The following is a 27,575-nucleotide window of genomic DNA, read 5'->3' on the forward strand; positions in this document are numbered from 1 at the left end:
CCCATTATCACTTTAAACATTGACATTTCCCTGACTGCAGCCACCTAGATGTTCAAGAAGACAGATATACATACACTGAGTAATACACATAGGGGTTGTTAGTTCATAGATTTCATAGATTTTCATAGACATTAGGGCTGGAAGGGACCTCGGGAGATCATCGAGTCCAGCCCCCTGCCCAAAGGGGATCCCAGCAAGATAAGCATCCAATTTACTCTTGAAGGTGTTCAATGTAGGTGCTTGAACCACCTCCGCTGGCAGACTGTTCCAGACCTTGGGGGCTCAGACAGTAAAGAAATTCTTCCTTATGTCCAGCCTGAAACGGTCTTGCAGGAGTTTGTGACCGTTCGACCTCGTCATCCCATGGGGCGCTCTGGTGAACAGATGTTCCCCCAGTTCCTGGTGGTCACCCCTAATAAACTTGTAGGTGGCCATCAGATCACCCCTGAGCCTGCGCTTTTCCAGGCTAAAGAGTCCCATGGCTCTCAGCCTGTCATCGTAAGATCTGTTTTCCTGACCTCTGATCATGCGCGTGGCTCTCCTCTGGACTCTCTCAAGCTTCTCCACATCCTTTTTGAATTGTGGAGCCCAAAACTGGACGCAGTACTCCAGCTGCGGCCTAAGGCCGAGTACAAGGGGAGAATGACGTCCCGGGATTTGCTCGAGAAGCATCTATGGATGCACGCCAGCATTTTGGTTGCTTTACTAGCCGCAGCATCGCATTGGAGGCTCATGTTCATCTTGTGGTCAATGATGACCCCCAAGTCTTTTTCTTTTGTAGTGCTGTCTAACGTAGCACTGCCGAGCCTATAAGGATGCTGCAGGTTTTTCCTCCCAAGGTGGAGAACCTTGCATTTTTCGGTGTTAAACACCATGAGGTTCTCGTCTGCCCGTTTGCTGAGCTTGTCCAGGTCAGCCTGGATCACCTGCCTATCTTCTGGCGTGGATGCTTTGCCCCAAAGTTTGGTGTCATCGGCGAACTTGGCTAGTCCACTCCTGACTCCAATGTCCACATCGTTAATGAAGATGTTGAACAGTATGGAAATGACTGTGGTTGAGCTGCAAAGTAAGGATGAAACTACAATAAAATCAAATTCAGCATTTTAGGTGAAAGCTACTGGATTAGCTAGATTCCCTTTCTGCCCTTATTTAGCCTGGCAATTCCTAAACTCCTGTTTTCCAAGTTTTGCCCAATCTCAGCAATCTCCAAATAGTTAATTTGCCATTTCTAGAACCTTTCTTTGGGTTTCTTTGTTTGACACTTTTGTCCCTGTCTCTCCTCCACATTCCACCCAGCCTGCCCCAGAAGTCACCATTCTTCTTTGTTAGGAGAATACAGCACTTCCCTCTGTGCCACGAACAAATGTAACTTACTAACAGCACGTTCGCTCCAAGGGCTGGCAGGCCACATTGTCAGTGATCAGCTGAAGGGACTCTTCATGTGCAGGCTTTACAGTGGGAAGAATCCCGGTATTCATACTGGGAGCAACCAAAGCAGAATGGAGAGAATATACAGCGCACATTTTATTTGAGGCAGGTTATAACAGAATTGCTCTAACTGCTTTATCATCTTAATTAAAGGAAATTCTTGAGGCAATCCCTTTCCCTCTCTGGTCCCTTTCCAATTCTTTTTGTTTGTGATTCATCCTGGTAGTACCAAATAATTGCAACCTGTGAATGGCAGAGGGGCTCCCTTTCAAAATCAAGGATTTGTAGAAGAAAAACTTTAGGCTCTCAAAGACAGAACAAGTTCTGTGCGTTAATGTCACGACAAGCTAATATATAGTCAATCAGTTGAACAATTCAGTAGGGCTTTTCCCCCACAAATTTCCATAGTTTCCTCAATGGAGTTGCGATTGCCTCCCCGTAGAATTCCCAAGGTCACAATATTTCTTGGCAGCAGCATGTGGTGCTTACTGAAAGCACCAAGACATCTTTTTCTGTCTGGAAATGTGGAAGAAGACCTGCCATCAGGCATTGCAGAGGGCCAGGAGAAGCTAGGCAGGGTCTAATCCTATTGCAGTGCAGAAAAACTAGGGAGAAAGAGGAAATGTGGGGGTACAACAGCAGGATATGCTTTATCAAGGACAGGACTTTTCTGCGCTTGAACGTTAATTCAGATTCAGGCAGGGTACGAGTTTAAAGCATAACTGTTATTATTCCTGAATACCTTCTTGTCTTAATGCTTCAACAGGGTTTCTGGAATAGCCATTTAGAAATAACCCTGCAGGTAGTCCAGTTGTAGTGAGACGAACTACATTCACCTTTATGCCAGGACGTCTCCACTCTTTTAGCTTCAAAAATTTTGCATAGGAAATTTTAATGAAACAGCTGTACTAAGTACAAAGCCCTTTACCATAGTAAGGTGGTCATGGTCAAATACTGTATAATGCCATCTACTGAAAGGACTTCCTGTAATTTTTCAGTTGTCCAAGATACCATCTCCCCAGAAGTCCAGTACATTAATTAATCTTTGTGCTCCATGTGCAGGGGAACAGAGTGATATTTAGTTACACATTTACAGTAAGTATTACAAAATAGATTGGGAAACATGAGAGATTATTCCTGTTGAAAGTGCTCTTGTTTAGGCAACTAGGTAAGAAAGAACAGGGAGGATCTCAAAATGGTCAAAGCCCAGCCACAAGGTGGCACTCTTTCCCTCTAAACCAGCGGTTTTCAAACTTTTTGAGCTGCGCCCCTCTTTGAGCTACAATTCTGTTGGCACCAGCCCCCCCAACCGAGACAAAAACAGACATGCACAATATGCTTTCATAACTTAACTCTTTGAATCGAATGTAGCCATTTCAGCTTCTGCCTTTCCTTTCGGAACAATATTGTTTTGGCAATAAGTACTGATCCATTTTCATCTTGGAATAGCATGAAAAATATCAAACTCACCAGGAGAATAAGCTGCACTTAGGGTGACCACCTTTTCAAAAGGGGAAGGTGGGACACATGCCTGCCTCCCCACCCCTCTGCCACTGCTGCCGAGTGGAGCAGGGGTGGCTGCAGACTGTGGGCTGGCTGCTGCAGGCTTGGGGCTCCTCCCCCGCTGTCTTCCCTTGGGAGCCCCACACTGGCCATGTGCCCCCTGCCTGCCTGGCAGCAGCAGAGGGCACAACTTCATACTGCCACTGCCCCCACTGCTGCTGGTGTAGGGCCCCTAGGGAGAGGGCAGCAGGGTTAGGAGCCCTCAGCCCACATCCAATCCTGCCCTGCACACAAATCTGGGGGGGCACATGTCCCATTCCCCCCCCAAACAAGCCACCCACAGCTCCATCCCACTCCATGCCCTAGCCAGGCAGTGTCCCCAGACCCTGCCCCACACTCTCCCTCACCATGGGGGCCTCAACCTGCCCTCCCTTTTCCCTCTGCCATACTCTTACCTGCAGGAAGCTATTCTCCATGCTGCCCAGCTATTTTTCCCAGCCATGTGCATGTGTGTGGATGCACACATGCACACGGCATCCCATGTCAGCTCTTGCAGGCTGGCAGCTTTCTAGCCTGCAAGAGGAAACGCTCCACTTTCCAATCCATGTAGACCATGGTGCCCCCCGCAAATGTTCCTTCATGCACCCCCAGAGGGGCACACCCCACAGTTTGAAAACCGCTGCTCTAAACTGTATGCTGGCTGAATTCAGACTGACAGGTTATGAAACATCCAAAAGGTCATGGTTACAGACCCAAACACCTGGAACCCTCAATTCCCTTTAAAGCTGTTTAATACTTCACAGAGGAGGCCACTTCAGTAAAAACAATTGGTAGCATATACCTTAGGTGGGTATACCTTATTCACCTTCAATTCATGCAAACAGTTCTTGAAGAGCACTAATGCTCCAGATGTGTGATTGATGGTTATTTGCCTGGAGGGCTTATACCAAACTCTATATAAATTAGAAGTGAAAAGGAAAGTCAAGACTCCTTCAGAATCCTGCTGGGATCCAGTAGATCCTCATCAAAGCCCAATTCAAAGAGGTTTGCTATGTCTGAAACAATGTGGCATTTTATGCAGTACCACTGCCGGCAACAGTTCCACTGTTACAGTCAACCTGGCTCCTTGCTGACTGCACTGTGGAACAAGCTTGACCATCAGGGATCCTGGTTTTCTCCGATTTAAAAAAATCCCCAATTTTCGGTTAAAAAATAGTAACCTCAAATCCACATTTTTCTGCGATGTAAATGAAACACCACTAATATATAGACATAGATCTCTCTCTCCACACCCACCCACACCCACACCCACATATAGATATCTATATCTAGATAGATAGATAGAGAATTTCATTTTAATCATGGAACAGTGTGGATTTCAGATTGTTTCTCTTTTAACCAAAAATTAGAGATTTTTATTTTTACCTTGGAGAAATCCAGGATCCCTGTTGATCACTTTCCTGTAGCTTACGAGATCAGAGTGAAATCACTCCAGAATGGTTGCACCTGACTCCATTTTTCTTTTGAACTTGCCTGCATAGATGGGACACTGGATGTTTCAGCCAAATTGAACAGCACCAGGGTGTACAGATGCCTTTCCTCATTTCAAATGCAAAGCTCCCATGGATGCTATGGACCATAACTAGCAATGCCTTCCAAAAGCAGGGTTTCATTCAGTGAAGACCACATAAAAATACTCTTAATATCCCCATTATATTCCATGGAGAATCCATGCTGTCTTGCAAAGGGGGTGACTCCAATGAGAAAAAACATTACGCTAATCTCCCAAATGAGAATGCCACTAATCTCCCAAACCAGCATGCCAACTCTACTGTATATTTGCAGGGAGTCCACTGAGCCAGAGTTCCCCACTGTCTGCAGCTCAACCCAATATTTCCTGCAGAATTGGAGGGGGAAATTGGGTTGGGCTCCCAGGTATACAAATCACATTTATAAATCCAATTACATGTTATCTATGACCTTATTTTTTTCATGTCTTTATTAAGAAAACAAAACAATACAATAAGAGTTATGTTCTTGTGAACAGAAAACTTAAACACATTACCATGTACCACACTCCTCCTCCATTAACAAGTCTGAAAATAATCAATTTAGGGATACATAAAAATGTCAGCTAGTCACAAAAGGGAAGCTGCCTTCTTCCCACTTTTGCCTAACTGTTGTAAAGAAACTACAAGAAGTCCCAGTTCTCAGTGGTGTCTTTTTTCCTGAATATGATTAAGTCCCACTGAGTATAAACTATCCAAAAGCTCTGTTTGATATCTGTTAAAATCTCTTTATTCTGAAAATAATAAAGTTAGGTTATTTGCTGGAAGATTTTCTGATGCTATTAATTTACATCTTGCAATTTTACTAAATTAATACTATAGAAATTGAAAGAAAAATGCTTTATAAGCTTAGCTGCTGAGATCAAAAAAAGAAAAAAGAAAGATTTGTATTAACATAGCGTACAGCCAGAATGCGTGAGTCAACTGCCCTATTGTCCCAATCATCCCGTTGCCTTAAGTTATTCAGTGTCTAGACTTTGGCCCATTTCATCACATAGCTAGAACACTTGGTTTGAGTTGACTGCCCTATTGTCCAAATTATCCAGTTACCTTAAATCAGGGGTTTTCAACCTTTTTGGATCATTGTACCCCAAATGCGGAGTGGTGGGGTGGTGTGAGGCCAGATCTTGAGTGGCGGTACCTGCGTGGCGGCACAGGACAGTGCATGGTGGTATTCCGTCCCTGCCTGCCCACGTGTACCCCTGAGGGTCTTCTCAGGTACCCCAGGTAATACACATACCCCCGGTTGACAACCCCTGCCTTAAGTTATTCAATATCTAGACTGGCCGATTTCAATGCCTACACCCAATATTTAGCTCCCCAAATCTTATGGTTAGCACGGACTTCAAATGTCATCTGTCATTAGGAGCTGCTATTTCTAAACCATCCTAGAGAGCAGTCTATGCAGCCTCTACACAAAAACTTCCAGTGAAGAAGATTCCACAAATACCTTGGGCAGCTTTTTCCACTGTTCTACTGTTGTTCCAATTAGGACATTTTTCTTGAGATCTCATAGTTTATAGTTTCATAGTTAGTAGGGTTGGAAGGGACCTGAGCAGATCATCAAGTCCAATCCCCTGCCATGGCAGGAAAGAATACTGGGATCAAATGACCCCAGCAAGGTGATTGTAAAGCCTTGTCTTAAAGTCTCACAAGGTAGGAGCCAGCACCACTTCTCTTGGAAGTTGGTTCCAGACCCTAGTTGCTCTGACAGTGAAGTAGTGCCTACTGATGTCTAATCTGAATTTACCCTCTGCCAGCTTGTGACCATTATTTCTAGTCACTCCTGGTAGTGCTAAGGGGAACAGGGACTCCCCCAGTGCCTGCTGGTCCCCCCTGACTAGTTTGTAACAGGCCACTAGTTCCCCCCTCAGCCTTCTCCTGTGGAGGCTGAACAGGTTCAGGTCCCGTAGCCTCTCCTCGTAGGGCCTGCCCTGCTGCCCCCAATCATGTGAGTGGCCCTCCTCTGGACCCTCTCCATATTGTCCACATCCCTCTTGAAGTGTTGCACCCAGAACTGGATGCAGTACTCCAGCTGTGGCCTGGCCAGTGTCCCATAGAGGGGGAGTATCACCTCCTTGGACCTGCTCGAGATGCATCTGTGGATGCATGACAAGGTACGGTTGGCCTTCCTGACTGCATCCCCACACTGCCGGCCTATGTTCATCTTGGAATCAATGACTCCAAGATCCTTTTCTGCCTCTGCACTGATGAGAAGGGAGTTGCCCAACCTGTAGGTATGGTGCCGGTTCTTCCTCCCCAGGTGCATCACCTTGCACTTATCAGTGTTGAATCCCATCCTATTCTCATCTGCCCACCCCTGTAACCTGTCTAGGTCTGATTGCAGCTTATTCCTCCCTTCTCACATGCCCTCTTCCCCCCACATCTTAGTGTCATCAGCAAATTTGAACAGGGTGCTTTTTACCCCCTCGTCCAAGTCACTGATGAATATGTTGAACAGTGTGGGCCTGACAACCGAGCCCTGTGGGACCCCACTCCCCGCATCCCTCCAGGTCAAGAATGACCCATCCACCACCACTCTCTGGCCATCCACTCTCTAGCGGCCATCCAGCTAGTTGGCGACCCATTTGACTGTGTAGGTGTCGACACCACAGTCCCCCAGTTTTTTAATGAGAACAGGGTAAGAGACAGTGTCAAAGGCCTTCTGAAAGTCCAGGAAGACTATGTCCACTGCTACCCCTGCATCTAAGGATTTGGTGACCTGGTCGTAGAAGGCCACCAGGTTGGTCTGACAGGACCTGCCTCTAATGAACCCATGTTGGTTGCCCCTAAGCATAACCTCCCCTGCTGGCCCCTCGTGGACATGTGCCAGAATAATTCTCTTAAAAAGCTTACCCAGGATCGATGTAAGACTAACTGGCCTATAGTTTCCTGGGTCATCCTTCCTCCCTTTTTTGAGGATGGGAACCACATTGGCCCTCTTCCAGGCCTCTGGCACCACACCAGAGCACCACGAGTGCTCGTAAAGCCATGCCAGGGGTCCCGCAATGACCGTAGCTAATTCCCTCAGCACTCTGGGGTGGAGATCATCTGGACCAGCTGATTTGAATACATCCAGTCCTTCCAGAAGTTCCCTGACTAGATCCTCCCTGACCCTTGGCCTGGGTGCAGCTCCCTTGGGGCCTGTGGGGGTCCTGGTGGTGGGGGGTTGATCCAGTCCCTGCTCAGGAAAATGGAGGCAAAGAAGTTGTTAAATAGGTTAGCTTTGCTGTCTGTTGCGACAACCAGATTTCCTAGCAAGTCTTGCAGGGGCCTCACATTACCCGGTACCTTCTTTTTGCCCCCTATGTATTTAAAAAAGGACTTCTTCTTGTCCTTGATCCATGAAGCTAGTCCCAGTTCCATCTGCACCTTGGCCTTCCTGACTGCCCCCCTGCAGCCCCGAGCAACCACAGCATAGTCCTCCCTGGTGATGGCCCCTCCCTTCCATTGGGTGTACACCTCCCTCTTAGCTAGGAAACATTCCCAAATGTTTTTGGTGAGCCATGGGGGCTTTTGCACCTTCCTGCCCCCTTTGATTCATGTTGGGTTTACCTCCCTTTGGGCTTGGAGGATTGTCTCCTTAAGAAGCGACCACTCCTTTTGTACACCTGACTCCCCTCCCCTCTGGGACCAAATGCCTCCCTGACTATTCTTCTTAGCTCATTGAAGTCCGCCCTCCTGAAATGTAGGGCTGCTGCCTTGCTGCAGGCCTTTGCCACCTTGCGCTGGATGATGAATTCCAGCAGGCGATGATCGCTGTCGCCGAGATGGTCAAGCACCCGCAGCCCCCTCACCAGGTCATCACCCATGGCCAGCACCAGGTCAAACAAGGCATCTCCCCTGGTGGGGCTGCGCACCTCCTGGGTTAGATGGAGGTCCTGCATTTGGGCTAGGAACCTACATGAGCGGTCAGACCTGGCTGACTGCTCTTCCCAGCAGATGTCTGGATAGTTCAGGTCACCCATGAGGACCATGTCCTTTGACCTTACTACCTCTGTGAGCTGACTTAAGAATCCCTGGTCTAGCTCTTCCCCTTGGTTAGGTGGTCTGTAGTAGACCCCCACCGTTAAGTCTCTTTCCCCTCGACTGCCTTGTATTCTAACCCAGAGCATTTCAGTGTGCCCCTCCTCTGACCTAAGCCTGTTTGTTGCTGTTTTAACCTCTGGCCTTGCATCCAATCTTTTATGACAAACATTTTTTCCCCCCCACTTTTGTAGGGCAGCCTTTCAAATATTTGAAATCTGCTATCATGACTTTCTTCTCCCCTTTAATCTCCATTCTTCTAAACTGAACATGCCCGGTTTCTTTACCCAGTCCTCCTATGGTTTGTTATACAAACTATAGTTTTTCCTATATCTTTCTAAAAATGCTGTGCCCCAAGTGGGACCCAGAATTCCAGCTGAGGCCAAAACTGGAGATGATAGTCCCATTTTGCAGTGCCGTGTTTAATACATACGCATAGAAGCACTGAAAGTTTTGACCCATGTTGGTGGCGTCTTACAAGTAAGGGATCAGAAAGGAACTTCCCATTAAACAGGAACACCATGCATCAGTCCTTCCTGTGAAGAATAATACAACAACTATAACTCTGGGCAGGATTCCCAAATCAGAAAGATGCTACTAGTATAACATGCTTTTTACTTCATATTTGTAACCTCTTTAGTCACAGATCTACAGATAGAGGGGGAAAAAAATTCAACTACTGTATCACATGGCCTGCTTGACACAAGATACTATCTGTCAACAATTTTATCTTGAACTTGACAGATTCCCATAGCTGGAAAGACTATCTTCAGTAACCGTGTGTTATAACAAATATAATTTAAAAAACAACCCCCCCCCTCAGTACCATGTGCTCAAGTGCAAATTAAGTTAGGTTAGTTGACAACTCAAATTTGGGTATCAAAAGGAGACCAGAAATCATGGTAGTGCAGTTTTTTCCCCCCCATCTAATCTAATAATGGTCCCTCCCAATTTTTTTTTTTTTTTTTTATTATAAGGAGCAGGTTTCTTACAGAAATGTAACCTGTATGCCAGCAAGTCTGTCATAGGCAGCTGAACACCAAACAACTCCACAAACCAAAATACTCTTGTTCTCCAGTTTATTTCAATTTTACTTCAGGTCATTACAGTAGATTGCCCATACCAGAAGCTTTGATTCCATGGGACCTTCCACATGTAGAGGATGTTCTTCAATACCTGCCATAGCAGTATTGTGAAAAAAAAAGTAACATGAAGAGTTGCACTGGAAGGATTTATTGCCAATATTTAGAGACAGATTTTACTGTTCAAAAATCGTTGCATTAGAAACAATGTCTGTTGCACACATTATGTTAAATATATTTGCATATATTAATACCACTATCAAGACATGAGACAGAACTGAATAGAAAAAAAGTCAACTGCCACAACATGAAGTTGGACAACTACAAGTAAAAGATATTTGTCCTTCCCAACTCTTAAACATCACTTTAACTAAATAACAAGTTCTCCACTTCAGTAAGAATTGGAAAGATCTTCAGAGAATCAAGCATAAAGTAAGGATGTCAAAATCCATTTACAGCTTCTTAAATATGGTTTGTTACAAGAAAAACCCCCAAACAACAAAACAATTGTTGCATTCCTTCAGTTTACAACTAGACTTTGCTTCTTTCATGTTAACACTAGGGACCAGGGGTTATCTCCTCAAATAAGTAATATGTACTTTCAGGTTAGAACATGGGTCCCATTAGTAAGACTAGACTGGAACCATAATAAGCAAATAACCCAACGTGGCCAGTGTAGAATGTGTGTTTGCAAATTAGCAAGTCACTGTTGAAGTCTGGTATAAAAATTCTAAATGATAAAATATAGTCAGGAAATACTACATTAAATGGCTTTTTAATGTTTAAATTTGTTCTGCATATGTACACCACCTGTGGTTATCATCTTCCAAGTTCATGTTGGTTTAGCAAGTTTAAACACATAGTGCGAAGTTGTCCTGTGCCTTTAGTTTCATGGCTGGTTAGAGTTCTCTTGTCCTCTCAAAAATATTCTACATAGGATTTGGAGGAGGAGCTTCATTTATAAAAAATAAATTGTGAGGCAGCAAACTGATATGATTTACATTGCTAAGGAGTATTTTTTTTTTTAAAAAGCTGTAAGTTAATGGAAGGATGGTGTGTCATGTTGGTAAAATTTTGTATTTGTGATAAATATTACAATGGATAAAAACAATGCAACAATCTGCATCACAATAACTGTAGATGGCAACACTCTTCCTTTGCTGCAATTCAAGATGAACAGATTCCCTGTTTTTTCATTCAAATTTAGTTCTTCTTTTCCATCCTAGGGGGAGCACAAAAAGAAAAGAAAAACATCAATGCAAGGCTGATTACTTAATTATAACGGATAAAGCTTGCAATTTCCACTGTAAGCCCAACTTGGATATGGTGCCAAATAGGGTGATCAGTCTGACCAAGTGGACAGGCAAGCCAGGCTTTAAGTTTCAGCAGGAGCAGTTACATACCCCAATCAAAATCTGCAGCATTGGCTACAGCCAACACCCAATGTCTCCCAGGAAAGCTTAAACCATGTCACATGCAGCAGCAGGAGGAGGAAGTGTTCCCTCCTGGCTTTATGAGGCAACTAGCATAGTCCAAAAGCTTGGGAAATACACATATAGGATATAGGCATCCATACAATAGGGATACCCATACCCACAGTAGGCTCCAAATCATCCTGGACTAGTGGCTGTCCAACCTCTTTTAGAACACTTCAGTGATGGACAGTCCACAGCTTCCCTAGACAGTCTATTCCACTGCTTCACTGTTCTGAGAGTAAAAAACTTGCTTTGACATCCTATGCTGCTGCAACTTCAAGCCATTCATCTGTATCCTACTCTCTTCAGCAAGGAAGAAAAGATATTTTCCCTCTTCTTTATGGCAGCTGTTCTGAGTATTTGGAAATTGGTATGAAGTCCCTTCTTAGGCACCTATTCAGCAAGCTGGACATGCCTAGCTCTTCTCCTTGTATGACTAACCTTCCCAAGTCCTTTGCCATATTTGTTGCCTGCCTCTGGACCCTCTCTGACTTCTCCATGTCTTTTTTCACATGTGGAGCCCAAAACGGCACACACGCTAGCTAAGGCCTAACCAGTACCAAGTAGAAAGGCACTATCACTTCCTGTTTCTTGCACCTAATGCTTCTATTGATGCAGTCCAAAACTACAGTTGCTTTTGTGTGGCTACACCACACAGTACACTCATACTGAGTCTGATCAGTAGAGACTCCCAGATCCTTCTCCATAGTGCTGCCATCCAGCTATGTGTCACCCATTTTGTATTTGTGTTTTTGATTATGCACCATGCATTTGTTAGCATTGAACATCTGGTAGGTTCAGCCTAGCTTGCTAATCTGTTGAGATCCCTCTGAATTGTGCTCCCATCTTTCAGTCTTTCCCAGTTGTGTGTCATTTGCAACCTTGCTCAAGAAACTTTTTATACCAGTATGCAAATCATTAAGAAATACATTGGACAGTGCTGGGCCCAGGACAGACTCGACTCCAGACCTCTTGCCACCCTGACAAGGATCTTTTTATAATTACCCTTTGCTTGTGGTTACTGAGCCAGTTGTCTATCCACCTTATAGTGGTTCTTCTCATAAACAAATTGGAAAAAAATGCGGGATAGACGGGGCATGTGGGACCTTGTCAAATGCCTTCCTGAAGTCCAGAAATACTATATCCACAGCATGCTTTCCTCCACCAGTTACTTTATCAAAGGAGGAGATCAATGTGATATGGCAGTGAAGCTTTCAGCATTTTCTTTTTTAAGCCTTTTGTTTCCCCCTCCTCCCCCTATAGACAAGCTTCCCTCCTTCAGGGCCTGCTTTCTAAAAGCTTACAGCTAGAACTGGAAAGAAAAATTTTATAGTAGGGGTCTAAAAATATCTGGCAGTAGATACCCATCACTAGCTACAGGCAATATGATAAACTGCAATTGTCCTTTGCTCAAGTCATATATACAATGCACCAAAAACAAGCTTGCAGTTGCACTTTTCAATTTCAGATTTTACAACATCACTTACTTGTGTTTCATCAGTCTGCCTCCTTGGATAAGTTGTGCACATTCGTTAGTTAAGTGACATGCAAACAAAAGCCAGTTTCTTGGTTGCACCTTATAGGCAAACCTCATAAAAGTCAATGAGTAACAACACAGTGCTGTAAAAACAGAGCAGACAGCATGTTAGTGGTTTATTTTTAAGGACACCATGAATTAAAGAGAAAAAAAACCAAAACAAAACCACAACTATATCTTGTGACACCATTTTTATGTCATTGATACCAAGGCCATTTTCATTAAAGGGATGGATCTCAGCCCATGCCAACCATTCTACAACATTCTTTTCTCCTGCTCTTCAGCTAGCCCATGCTGAAGATTCACAGTTGTTGCAATACAAACACAGAATTATGAACTCCCACAGTGAATTCCCCTTCTAAACCCCAAGTAAAATTTGCTCAATTTAGGGTCAAATCAATCCCCCAGGAATCTTCTACTAAAGACCTCAATGTGAACTCACAAATCTGCAACTATGTTGACATCTTTCTAGCTAAACCATCTAAAACATGGGAAAGTTTAAACACAGATTTGAAAAATGGGACAAAGGTTATCCTCTCAATAAGCCACATTTCCCAACAAGAAAAGTTAAAGTGGGTTAAAGTATAACTTTAACAATCTGAATCTGCACTTTTGGCAGGGAGTAGAAAGTTAAAATCCAAGGACAGTTGTAGGGTAAAACATTGTTTTTAGATGAAAGTTCAGAAGCAAAAAAAATGTATTTTGTAAACTTTGGTGAAACAGCTCTTGATAGTAACAGAGCTCGACTCCGAGGAGAAAAGTTATTTGAAAAGAAGCATTTGCTTTTCTAGAAGCAAGAGTGGGGAAGAACAAATGGTTTCCACTTATTTGTATAAGGTGTCTTACATAAACTTGTAGCAATAATGCTGTGGGAAGAGAACAAATACAGCATAGAAAGATAATTGTTGCAACACTGTTAGAAGGCAGGAGACTGCAGTACTGTATGAGAAAACTTAAGTTACATAACCTTCAGCTTGAGAAAACGGGTTCCATGTATACTATACACCAGTGATGTTCACTCTTTCAGCTTTGTAGCCTGCAAGTGACATGGTGACCAGTCCATGGGGTTGGGCCCTATACTACTCAGATCCTGCCCCATGCCACCCAGATCCCACATGCCTCATCTAGTGTGAAGGGGCATGCTATTAGCCTACAGGGCTCCTTCTGTGTCTGATAATTTGCTAGCTAGGGAGCGGTCATCACTTTCCTGCTGCCAAATTTTCAGACCTGTGGGCTGGATGCCACTCTGCAGGCCAGGAGGTGAACAACCCTGATCTACACTAGTTAAATGAACATTGTGCTGTAGTGCACATGTACAGCAAAGTCTTTTGGCAAAATATATATATAGAAGAGCTGTGCAACTTCACTACTTTAAAATCCTCCTCCAAAAACTAAGGCTATTTTAGCTGCATCTCTCCCCATATGTAATGTGCAGAGTTTCAATAGCGACTTGAAGCCCATTTTATATGAGCAAGACATTTTAAAATGAAGAGTTGAAACACCCAAGGACCACAATGTTTTCAGTAACTACTCAGTGTCAGTAAAGAAGATCTGGAAGGGCTGAACAAAGTGACACTTCAGTGCTTTCCCAAAGGTTACCATTAATTAAGACAACAGACCCTTTGCAGAGTTTCAGGGGGCAGGGAGGAATCTGATCAACATACAGATGAGCAAATTAAGGGAAGAGGTTAGCCAAACTATAAATACGTGCCTTTATGTATTCTAAGAGCTGTATATTACACAGTTAAAATAACTTATAATGCAGGGAGAAAGTAAAGTAAAATGAAAATGCATCAGAAGAGGAAGGAAATCAATACACATAATCAGGGGGAAACAGGACCCTTGACAGTAAAAAAAAAAAAAAAGTAAATAAAAATAAATAAAAATGCATTTAAGTAGTAGATATTCTAAATGCACAAAGCAAAGACAACTCATTTCACTACTCTTCCAAGAGTAACAATAGCTCCCTGGCATTTACAGGCAACCTTTGAGACTAGTGTTACTCTCTGAAAGCAGCTTATTTTGCTTTGCTAATAGCATTTCAAGTTCTAGATTATAAATCCTTTCAGTCCTCTATTTAGCCAATACTATAACTTAAATCCTGTATCACAAGTAGCATCAATGAAAGTCCTGCTATTGGAGGAATAGGACAAGAGTTAACACTGATGATCAGTAAGAAAAAAAAAAGATGTAGTTACTCTTGGAAAGTTGGTTCCACTAATTCTGTGTACCCAGGCTGACATTCTTCAAGGTCTTCATATACCCAAATTACAGCTCATTTCTTCTGGAATATAGGGCTCCCTTAAGAGGCGTCTTAAGTGACACACCGAAAAACTGAAGTTTAGTTATTTTAAAGTTGCACATCATACCATTTAAAATGTAACAAGCATCTTCCTTTAACAACCAGCTAGCAGACAGATTAAACTAAGAACTACATTTAAAAGAGAAGCACTTGAGAAGACTTTTTGTAGACTTTCAATAGTTTGTTGAGATCAAGTCAAATTATTTCAAAACAGGTCTTACCAAATGTCATTCGGCCACTAATGATCTCTGGAGATTTCTTCATATCATTAATAGCAGCGATAGGGAGTCCCCAGTTAGCTACTGGCCCCCAAAAGTGCTGAAAATAGAGAAAAAGGGAAACAGACTTTTTTTAAAATCACGCAGAATTCTGGAAAGGTAGCATCACGTTAGAGCCAACTTTCAAGTTAGAATACAGAGGAGTTTCAGGCACATAATGGGAAAATGTTGCCTATTTTATATAATATTTATGTTCTTCACTAAAGGGAAAAATCCCAATATTCTCAAGTTTAACACAGTTCCGCCTACGAAAAGGATGCGAGCAAAACAAACCAACCATTCGCAGGCTATCAGTTAGCAGCACAACTACTCTGTGGACAGCACTGTAACCTCACGTCTAGAAGAGAGCTTACTACCCAACTTAAATGTGCATTTTATTGGTTAAAGACTGATCTCTAAACTGTAAGTCCAAGTCAATAAAGGTTGGAAAAAACCCTCAGCTTATGAACTGAGGGGTCATTTTAGGGTGAAGGATGAGCAGGTTGCAACCAATATGTTAGATCTTGAGGTAAAACCACGTTAAACCTGTTGGACAGGAGCAGCATTCCATTAAAGCTAACGTGAAATAAAACAATGGAAGACTGCTGCTTGAGGACCAGGTTGCACACAAGCTTGAATAGTGGCTGAGAAGCCACAAGGATTTCCCAGAGGTCCAATAAATCAAACACGTATTCTCTAGGTTTAACTGAAGCACTGCAGTGCCAGTGGCTACATGCATGAAAGAGCCACAGTTAAAGAAAGAAACAACAAAGCTGAAAAAGCACTGACAGCGACTGAGACAAAGCAAAGGATTTTTGGGGCAGGATGTTTGCTGAGAAAGCTTATAGCACTATGACCAGAGAAACTGCCATCTGTTTGATTTTTACTTTGGGTAGGGAAACAGGACTTTGTATATTCTTTGGTGCAATCATGTTGGTTTGCAGACTATCATTGCAGACTATCAGTTTGTCCTTCTATAGACAAAGACATGACCCCTCAAAATGATTAGCCACTTAGGTCAGATGGGATAAACAGGAGAGGTATAAATAGGATACTTCCCCCCAACCCAAAGGACAATCTAGAGACCTTTACAGTTAACAGAGTCATTCTTGCATCTATTTGAAGATGATATTCCAGTAACTTAGTATCACTGGAATCAGGGAAAGATGAAGCTCTTCATGTGTAACTGTTCTTTCTTAGCAAATTGTGAAGAGATGAATAGTTGACCAAGAAAATGCATCAGCATCAGAATCACTGAATTCAAATCTAACAAGACAGTCACTGGTCACAAAACATGAGAATTAAGTTAGCAGGACATTTCATTTGTACCTCAATGGTAATGCCTAGGTAAAGACACATGTGCTATAATGGCACTTACCATTCTGAGATTCTACTTTAAGATGTCATTTGCTATAGTTAGAAACACAGCCATGGAAATTCAGTAACAAATAGAATTTTGTTATTTTGGGGTGGGGAGTTGCATGTGATCAATTTATTTTAAGAATCTGCAAGCTCACTCTCATAACTATAGCTTCTTTGTGACTGGACATACATTTCTGAAGTTTGGTTTATTTTATGGGAGCTTCTTTATAAGTCTTTTACTAAAACTTGAGAGTCTTGGACCTTGGCAATTCACTTCCTCAGATAAGAGTCAAGCCAGTTCATAAATTTACAAGTGACTAAAATTAAGTAAAAAGTTCTTTCCTTACCGTACTATTTGGCGAGCAATAATCACGGTTCATAATTCAGATGATGCATGAAAAGAGAAGAACAGAGTTAGTTTTCTTCAAAAAAAATCAGTGTCAAACTATTGGTTTGCAATGGAACAAGACATTAGTAAGGCTGATTAGTAAGGCTCAATTAAGTTTTAATACTCAAAATGGAAATGATTATAACAGTTTTCCTCACATAGGTAAACTGTCCTTCTAAAAAGTGCAATCTTTCCATTATGTAACACAGAAGAACCTTATCCTGGTCCCACTGTCATCAGTAAAAGTTTCATGATGGACTCAAGTGGGTTCAAGATTTGACCCTGGGCCTTTAATATCAAAAGCATGCCACAAAAGAGTCCAAAGGCCTTCACCCAAGCAACAAGCCAAGACAAAAGCCAAACAGTTCAGCTTGATTGGTTGCCAAAGAGAATTCTGCTATTACAGAGATGAAGCAGCCAAACTTAAGCTTCAGTAACACTGAACAATTTCAAATCGACAACTTCTGTAACCTGTATCTTTAATTGAACTCCTTGATGCTCATAGCATGTTATGATCCAATTGCCCATGTCTGAATGCTAGATAACAATTTATGTTTAAGATCATTTGCAATTATGTAACACAAGTTACTCCCTTAAGTAGTCAGAGATTTGAAATTGAAAAGTATTGCCTGGAGCAGTATACCATTCACTTCCATGGTAACACACACTTACAGCCACATACAAAGGTAGGTGGTAGTGCTAAATACATTGCTGCTACTTGGGTAAGAGTTTCCAAATGCAATAGCCTGTTCACAACCAACACACATTATGACATCTTTAAGGTGGCAGCCTCTGGTTTTGTAGTCATACTGGATATATCTCTCTCTCAAAGCTCCTGATGTCTATAAAGTGTCTTGTTACAAAATAGGGAAGACAATGCTGCAGCAATCCCACAGGGAAGCTTGTTACTAAATTATTTTATGACTACAGTTTTTCAAAAATGACACAAACCTTTAGACATTTTTGACAGAAGCATGGCAAGCTCCTTGAGCACCCGGGGCGGGGGAGTCAGGAATTACGCCATCCACTGGGAGATTCACATTCAGACAGTAACTGTGTGGCCTCAAGCTGTTGCTGCCGGGGGGGGGGTAGGGGGGGCAGGCTCATCACACACTGGCTGCAGCAGCCCCTGGCATCCCCAGGAACTGCCCCTGGTGCCCCATTCACCCCCCTAACCCCAATGTTATTAGGTTCTGGGCTGTGCTTGCCCTAACAAGGTCTTGTAGAGGGGATGGGGTATGATATCAGTATAAGGCTTGCCCCAAATAGTCAAAAGACTTCAAGGGATGTTCTTGCCTCAGGCAGAGGGTTGAACAGAATGACTTCTAGAGATGCCTTCCAGCCCTAGTTCTCTATAATTCTAAGTACAGGCAGTCTTTGGACTTGCAACACAACTGATTCCTGGAAACCAAGTCAAAAGTCCATAACGTGGAACTGATTTCCCTGTAGGAACAATCTTATAAATGGGGGCCTGGTTCCTGAATGCAACAGGGGGCGTACTGGGGCTGATCTCCATGTGGCCTGCTCTCCCACCCACCATGCCTTGGTCTTAATTGATTAATAGATGTAATTAAGCAGGAGGCTGCCTGTTTTCTGCCCCGCTGCTAGGGGGCACTATCTGCAGCTCCATACCTCTCCTACACTGCAGCCCAAGCCTCACTGATGACATCAATGTACTCATACATGCCGGTCCCCCACAATGGGGCCCAGAATCCTGCTGTAGGACCCCCAACTGAGTTCCTCTGCTGCCATCATACTGGGCCACACATCTCCCTGCCACCACTTCCCCTTCAGGTATGGTCCCCGCACTGGAACCTTCAGCTCACCCAGCCCACCTCCAGGCCAGTCAGGACCCCAGGCCCCTGGCTCCTGGGTGTCCCTCTTGGTGGGCCTCCTTGCTCTTCTGACCCTCCTGGTCCTGGCCCGCACCTAGGCCAGTCAGGGGAAGCTCTGGCAGGCCTTGATGTATGATCCATATTCTTTTCCCGGGGTCCCCCTCTCTGGGTCCTCCTCCACAGATGTGGGGGGGCTGGGGTTACCTCACACCACAACTGATGCCTCAGGGTCTCACAGGGGACTCTCACTCCCCGCTGGGCAGCAGATCAGGATGCTACTACCCGTGTTATATTTGACCCAAACTCTGCCTCCCACATTGGAGGCCTTACTGGGGTCAAGACTCAGCTCTCTCTCTCTGGCTGAGCCCCTCTCCCTTCACAGGACTCCACACTGCTCATAACAGCCCCTTTACTTGCGGTCTCAGGGCTTCCCTCCACAGGTGGGCTCAGGTGGCCATAGCCGTGCCTGGCCCCAACTCTCCTCCTTGGGGTCTCGAACCCCTGCAGGGCTCAGGCAGCCTTGGCCACACCTGGCCCCCAACTCCCCTCCTTGGGGCTGGCACCCCCACAACTCCCTGCGGTGTACACAACCCACCCTAAGGTGAAGGGTTAAGGCACCCCGACCTACCTTTCATCAGGGTGATCACTGGCCTGGCATTTCCTGGGGGCTCCTATGCTACTGGGAGCCCCACCAGGCCACCCACTCCTGGCAGGGTGTAGTTTCCAGTCATACCCAGGACCAGGAGCCTTCTACCATCCCCTACAGCTCCTCCCTTACCTCCAGCTGAAACTCAGCAGCCCTCCAACCAGGCAACATTGTTGCTTCCTTCCCAGCAGCCAAACTGCTTTGTTTATATAGGCAGCCCTAAGCCTAAAATGGCTGCCCTCATTAGGCACCTGGAGGCTGCCAGCTCCAGGGCCTTAAAGTGGCAGGCACACCTAGTGCCCTGCCACACTGAAACAAGGCCTAATACTCTATTTTCACGGAAAATAACCCAGAATTTTATACTCAATCAATTATAGATGAGTAATATAGCTACATTAGTGTATTTACATTGTAAATAGAAATCATATTGATTTGGAAGGACTTCTTTGAGGTGACTTTGCTGGACTTTTTGAAGGGCTCTTGGCTGGAGTCTTCTCAGGAGTCTTGGTTGCAGGTTTTTCTGGAGTCTTGTCTGCTTTCTTAAAGAAAGTGTCCAAGGAAGCTTGGGCAGCTGTTCCCCAGGGAGATAGATGGGTGATGCGGTGAACTTGTTCACTGTGGTGTCAATTTATAAACATCGTAAGTGCTGTGCTGGAACTCAAAATGTCTTAAGTCAAGGACTGCCTGTATAACTAGAAGGTTAGATATAGCTCTCACAAGAAAATGTGGACAATTTTGGAAATCTGAAGTTCTTTTTAGAGCATTCCTTCAAAAACTAGTATTTGTACTGGAGACTACAATATAAACTAAAAAAAAAAAAATTACTCCAGTATAGTAACACAGATCTGTATTTAATTTTCAATTAAATACTGTGTTATGCTACCACACAATTTAAAAGTAAAACCTTAGGTAAATTGTAAGTACATTATAGGAGTTATTGAATAAAGCTGAAGGTTCTGATAGGTGGACTTTGAGCACTTAAGTGACAGATGAGACTTGTGATAAGTTTATACCTACTATTTCACTCTTTTTGGAACCACAATCACTTGACTCCTCCCAGACCCGAGGAAGAAAGCAAGAGATAGATACCACCACAAACTACCCATCTATCTGCATCCAAGGTACAGCCAAAAACTGCTAAATATAAGCAATCAGACTATCACTAATGAAACCTATTCATGAAGGCTGAGAGAGAGGGATGACTAGGATAATTAGTTGGTTTAATAAAAGATAATGGATTTACTCAAAGAACCTTGTCTGCCTAGGATAATTAACACTTTTCTGTATACACTCTAAAAGAAAGCACTCAAATACCTCCACCATACAAGGGTAGAAAGTTTTTCAAAAAGTGAAATCTTTTCTTTGCAATTTTATTGCAAATCCTTAAGTCTTTAATCTATTTTTTCTTTGCAACACACTAGGAGAGAAAAAGGCCTTTATAAGTACAGTAAAAAGTTACACAAGGCATTTCTTTTCTCAGATGAAAAGCATTCTAGGATGAAAGTCACTGCTGGTAATATGTAGTTTCAATTTACACCACCTTAAATAAAATCGTATCTTTATGCAAGGAGTGGCCTGTATTTTTAAAAACCAGTTAGGGAAGGACTGGAAGAATCCAGGTTACAGAGTTTGAAGGGGATCCCCCCACAGGGGATTAGATTTGGCCTGGAGGTAGGGGCATGTTTGTAGGTTAAAAGAAAGGCAATTATCTTCCTGGGCAGAAGAAAACGTTTCCTCAGCCAACTAAAAGATCCTTTCCCCCACCTCTCCTCTTAGTGTTTGCAAAACTTGGCACCAGTCAGAAAGATTAGATACTCAGATTGCAATAAAGGCCACAACTAGGCTGTGCCCCCATAGTTGTAGGCACTACACTAACATCAATGACAATTCCCCAAAGAACTTCTAATTGAAGACATGAGCATTTTGTAATTGGTGAATGAGACAAGCGGACCAGAATAACAAATAGAATGTGCATGATTTTTAGTCAGACAATGGTAGAGATCATGGCTCTCTGCTGACTTCCTCATTTGAAGCTTGCACTTTACTGTTTGCATCAAGAAAGAAGCAACTCTTGAGGAGGGTCATAAACAAAAACCATAGTAAAATGTTTGCGAGTCTGGACAGGAACCTCTTCCATCCTCTTTGTAAGAGATGCCATGGGGATAAGTGTGAACGTGCTTGCCTCTGCCTCTTACAAATTCCTGGACTATCATGGCTACATCATCACTCTAACACTACCTTGCTAAAGTAGTAACTAGAGGCTGGCATCACTGGGCCAGTACAATCAGTACTTACTTGCAAAATAAAGCTGTAGTATGTTGCAGAGAGCCTTGTAAGCAAGAAAAAAAAAAAAGGTTCAATTTGGGGCACTTGGAACAAGAATAGCAAATAATAATTGACATAGTTTGAGCAAAATGCCAAGATCTTAACAGCAGCATTCAGAATGGATTTGAAAGCCCGGATAATTCGGACAAGGTACTTTGGATAAATGTGATATCTTTTTTAGCCGATTTAATAAAAGATATCAGATTTACCTAAAGAACCTTGTCTGCTTATGTCCTTAGACCAACACAGCTACAACCAACACCCCTGAAACAAGGATAATTCAGAGCACTGAAAACCATGCCCTATTTAATAGAGGCACACTAATACATCAGCCCAGTATTGGATCGGCACCGATATAAAGAAATTGATTGTACTGGAGATCGGCCTCATGTGGCTGATAAAGTTGGCCGATAAATGCCCGTGTATACATACAGCACGAGCACAGCCTGGTGGCTTAGAGAGCGGTGTCCAGCTAGTAAATCTGGTGTGGTGGAAGAGGGGAGGGGCAAGGGAAGGGGTGTGGTGGGGGGACAGATCAAGGCCCCTGCAGTGAGGGATGGAGTGGGGTAGGGGCAGGCATGGAGCCGGAGGTGGCTCCCACTGCTGTGCGCAGCCCAGGAGGGCACGGAGGGGGCATGTGCCTCCCAATCTGCAGGGGCAGGGGGGCTGCTGTTGCAGGCTGGGGCTAGGGTGATGCCTGGCTCTTCCCAGCGAATGGGGGGGGTTGGACCAGGGCTGCACTTGGGGTGGGTGGCAATGGTGCTGAGGAGTTATGGGGGGCTACGGTGAATTTTCAGGTGGTTGCAGCCCCCACCCTGTAGCCTTCTCCCAGGGCAGCTGCCACCTGCCCTGAGCACAGCCAGGCCCAGCCCCTCCACCACGAAGAGCTCAGTGTCAGGCCCAGCCCATAGCTGCAACCCACCCTGCCCGTGCCCCATGCAGATCTGGGGGGCACATGCCTCTGCCCCCCCCATGCCCTTCCAGGGTGCGCACAGTGGTAGAAGCCAGCCCCACCTCCCCGTACCTCCCGGACAAGCCAGGGCTCTGTCTCATGATGCCTGCCCTTCCTGGCTGTGCAGCCCCAGCCCCAGCCCCACTCCCTCACTGCAGGGTCTTGACCTGTCCCTCCATGCCCTTTCCCTGCCGCCACAACAGACTTACCAGCTGCACACAGCTCCCCATGCTATATTGGAAATCGGATCGGTATTGGCCGATATGCCTCCTTAAAAATTAGCTATCAGTATCAGCCCCCAAAATCTCTGTCGGTGCACCCCTACTATTTAACACTTGCATACTATAAAATCAAGCACATCTGGTACCATCTTAAGCTTCCTGAATACCTCAGGATGCAGCTCCCTGCAAAAGTATATGACAGGTAAGAATAACTATAGAACACAAAGCGAGGACACAAGTGCTTGGAGTCCTTTCAAAAAGGGAAGCGGCTGGTATATTCCAACTGTTGTGTGAAAAAGATTTCAAGTGCAGCAAACCTGCTCCAGATTTAATCTGTTAAAAGATGTTGACAGACATAACCCTTAAACCTTTTAAACCACAGCCACACATGCAACCATTCTTTAAACCACAAGTATTTAGACATACAAGCCAATTTAGAATGACAGGTATCTCCTGAAATGTTTCAGAAAGTATACCTGGAAAATCAGGTATTATTTTGAAATGGCCCTTCTTGAACCAATGCTAGTCTAATATGTGCAGACACCAAGCTTTCTATAACTAGTGTCTGGTCCTCCAGGCAGTCCCTTCTGTACCACACCTCATGCCCTCTCCCTGATACCACACCAACCCCTGTGTGGCACCTGGGTACTCTGATAACGCAGCCAGAACTCTACTAACCCCAACTTATATTGCCTGCACTTGATCCAGCCCTCAGCCATCCCCAGGCTGGGGGGGTGGCGGGGGGTGGGGGGAAGGAAGGGGAGGAAGCAGGTCAGGTGAGTAGAGGAGGTACCTCTACTGCTTTTAGTGGAAATATCTCTCCCCATCCCCCCACCAAAAACCACTTGTTAGTTTCATTCCAATGGTGTCAAAGAACCAAACTTCAAACTTCAGGGCATCCCAGCCTGATCTGGCCTGGGGGGTAGGGGCATGTGGGTAGGTGAACAGAGGGGGTCCCCCTGCTTCTGCATTTCCAGCAGGCTGCCCCAGGTCTCCATGGCTTTTAAACAGCACTTTTCCCCAAACCCCTGGTCAAATCTCATTTAATTCTCGGCAATGGACACAGAGGCATTGGGCAGCTCTCCAAAGCACCCAGCACCCCAAGAAACCACCTGCCCCCGCCCCTCCTCCCTGCCAATCAGCCTGGGATGCCCCAAAGCCTGGTCAGATGACAGCACTCCAGTGCCTAAAAGGCAATTGTTCCATGTAGGACCCTTGGTGGTGCATGTGATGACACCTTTGACCTAGGCAACTGTGAACCAGTTCCCAAGCAGTGACATTCTTGGAGAGGTTCATGTGCTGTTTGCAGCAACCAAAGTTGGAGTGGGTTTGCTGCACTTGAATTGTTCTCAGCTCCTTCACACACAGCCATTAGAACTACCAGCTGGAGCCCTTTTTTAAAGGGCTCCAAGGATTTGTGTCCACACCCCCACTACCAATAGCCATACTGCTTGCATTAGCCAGACGCATGGAAAAAACAAGTTTTTCACTACAGTTTTCTCCCTTTGCCTCTTATGAGTCATTTGTAAACCAGTGAATTAATTAGCAGAGCAAAACTAAATAAGTTGTTTTGTGGGACCCTTTATTTACCATTATGGACAATCAAATATAAAGTTCTCTCCAAAACCAGAGAGCACTCAGCACCCCAGGAAACTACATGGCCATCCCACTTCCACTAAGATCAGCCTGGGAATCTCCAAAGCCTGGTGAACTGCCACAAATGGAGTGACATTGATAAGCACCTTGGGGCAAATGCTGTTGAAAAGCAGCAGAGACTTTGCACAGCTTCCCTGCTGATAACTTTTAAAACACCACTTCCCAACAACACGTCCTCTACTTGTAAGGGTAGGGTAGGGAGCAGATGGAAAAGTGGCTCTCAACCCATCTTCCAAAGCTGCAGAAAAATGGTGGATCTTGGTTGCTCATTTGTGTGTTTTTGATTTTTAGCTGCTCTTGCAACTTCCAGGAAGAAGGAAATAACCTTGCACGACTGCCACGTTCCTACCTCCTGAGAAACAAAGTGAACTTGGGTTCATAAAACCATGTACTCTATATAGATCTTAGTTAGTTATTGTATGAAGGTGCATATCTACCCTGCCTTTTGACTGACTTCAGCCTACGACAACTAGCTACCTCTCTCCTCCGTCACCATTTCAAGGCAGATGCATCTTTCAGCCTTTTTGAAAACTCATGCCAACTGCTGCAAAGGTAGACTGAGTGAGAACAGTCTTTTTGGAAAACTGAGAAAAACAACCTGGCTGACACACTTGGTGGGAAGTTGTAGCCTTTTGCAAAAGACAAGCCAATCTGTCAATCCCTTGATTACAATCATTAGCTCCTAAAGCACACTTTCCCCTCAAAAGACTTGCTCTACATTAGAGACACACACATTTCTAAACCTGGAAATAATAGTTGAATACAATAAAGGAAACCTTGCACAACACAGCAAAAGGGTTTACACAAACCTCTGACTTCTTGGGTTTTTTTAAGTGACAGCACAGCAAGAGGAATAATAGGAATCTAACCTGGTGGCAAGAAAGGGTCACATCAGTTCAAAAAGTCAGCATCCTTCAACATCTTCAAGAACTTATTTTCAAGTAAAATTCTTGTTTAAAGACTGACAAATTAAGGAGAAATGAGAGTCAGTCAGCCCTATTTGAAGGTTTTATCCCTAGAAATCAAGGGCACTCTTTGAAAAGCTGCAAAAGGCTCTGCAGCCCCATCAGTATTTTTAGTCACTTTCTAGAAAACTGCTGTTAATAAAACAATTCATGTTTTAGAGGACTGGAGTATAGCTAACACAAAATGATTTCTATTTATAGTACATCATGGGACTCCTACGACAATGTTCAGCCCAAAGAAGAGATACAGAGGTCATAACGACTTAAAGCGATGGTGGCAGAATGTTTCACCTTACAGGAGATTATGAAATTATGTTCCTGGATAATGGATCCCAACTTATTCTCCTAACAGAGAAATACTCCATCATTACTTGCAGAATACCATTTCCTAGTTGGAAAATGACTTAATTAGAATCTTTTTAATTGCTTCAATCAGTGGTGCAGGAAGTACCTGACAACTAAGTTAGATGGCTCAGTTACAGAATAATCAGCCATAAGTTTCGTAATTGGCAGCAAGTTCTTAACCAAACTTTCAAATGCTACTCAGCCATTTTCAGAGAGACAGGATGCTCATCCAAATGGACTGTTGCTGTATGTTCTCACACTCAAACCACAAATCCCAAGCCACTAGTGGCTTTTCAATTTTCTTTTGTAGCTTTGTGCAGAAAAGGTCAGGTTTATACTATATGTAGTGGAGTACATCTTTTCTCCAGTCATGAATAACATGATTAACACCTGCGCTATCTAGTTCTACTGGTATCAACCACAGTGTACTTGAGATCTCTCTTTCAAGCTGGAGTATGCTTGCCACAATGTGCTTAAGACACATTTGTTGTTGCCAGCCTGTTGTTAACAGTGACAAACTGTGTAGCTCCAGAGCCAGTCAGGACCAGGTGTCACTGCATTAGATATTTAGGGCCTGTCTACACTGCAAACTTACAGTAATCGACAGCAAGCAAGTTGTGATTTTCCATGTGTAGCCTCTCCCCAAGCAGCACCAGCTTGGTCGGGTTGGCACAGCACTGCAGGCAGGCTGGTCAACGCTGACCCTCAGTGATCCGAGTTCAGGTCTACTACAGTTAACGGACCCACACAGCCAACAGGACCAACACATGAAGTGTGCTTCTCGCCAGATTTTTTTTTCCTTCCTTCAGGCTTTCAAGAGCTGCTACACACACACACATACCCATATAGATATTATGCATATACGCACACTACACATGCACAACACTACACACACTATAACCGATACAAGCGTGGCCACACCACATATGCACACCCCCACTATACCTGACACCCCCCACACACGTATTTATGTACACATGTAGACATTACATGTATACACAAACGCACCAACCCCCCCCCACTATACCCTACACATACACATGCACGTTTATACATGCACTTATGTACACCCCCCGCCAAGCGCCGGGAGGAAGCAGGGGCTCGTTCCCCTCGCCGCCTACCTCATCAGATAGTCCCTGAAGTCCTTGCTCCGCACGTAGTCCGCCGCCTTGCGCACCAGCGCCCCGGCCATGGCGGAGGTGCTGGGGGGAGGGGTGCTCCCACGGCGCTGCCTGTCCCACCGCGGCGCGGCTACACTGACACCCCGGCGCGCGCCGCCCGGGCAGCTCCTCCGTCACGGGCCGCGCTCGCTTCCCATTGGCTGAGCGCCGCCGCGCCCCTGCAGCGTGGGAAGGGAGGGGAGGGATGGAGGCTGCTGTAAAGCAGGGCCCGGGGAGGAACTGGAGGGGTAGTGGGGCGACACGTCGCAAAAGCCCGAAGAGAGAAGGTGCCCTAGGCCAGGCGCTGGGGAGGGAGGGATGTAGTCTGGGAGGGGAGGGAGACAGCGATTTGGTGATTGGCTGCAGGATGGAGACCGCTTGTCTCCTATTGGCTGTCGGAAGGGGCCAGTCCGCCCTCCTCAATTAGCTCATCATCACTTGTTCTCCTCAAGGGCAACTGAAGCAGAGGGAAGACGGCACTTCCTGCTTACTTGGGCGTGCACTGCCGCCCCCTTATACACGCACCCTCCCTTACACACACC

General features: G+C 44.7%; 1 protein-coding gene across 1 annotated transcript; it reads right to left on the bottom strand.

Moving 5' to 3' along the window:
* Positions 1-9,587: 9,587 nt before the first annotated feature.
* Positions 9,588-27,342, bottom strand: MPC1 (mitochondrial pyruvate carrier 1). The gene is made up of 5 exons (XM_090042826.1): positions 26,995-27,342; positions 16,888-16,891; positions 15,143-15,239; positions 12,570-12,702; positions 9,588-10,829 (listed from the first exon to the last, which is right to left on the bottom strand). The coding sequence occupies exons 1-5, from the start codon at positions 27,063-27,065 to the stop codon at positions 10,811-10,813; spliced, it is 324 nt and encodes a 107-aa protein (XP_089898952.1). The 5' UTR covers positions 27,066-27,342; the 3' UTR covers positions 9,588-10,810.
* Between the last annotated feature and the right edge of the window lie 233 nt (positions 27,343-27,575).

The sequence above is a fragment of the Crocodylus siamensis genome, chromosome 1, assembly GCF_052110815.1.
Source record: "Crocodylus siamensis isolate JL-2025a chromosome 1, ASM5211081v1, whole genome shotgun sequence".
Taxonomy (NCBI): Eukaryota; Metazoa; Chordata; order Crocodylia; family Crocodylidae; genus Crocodylus; species Crocodylus siamensis.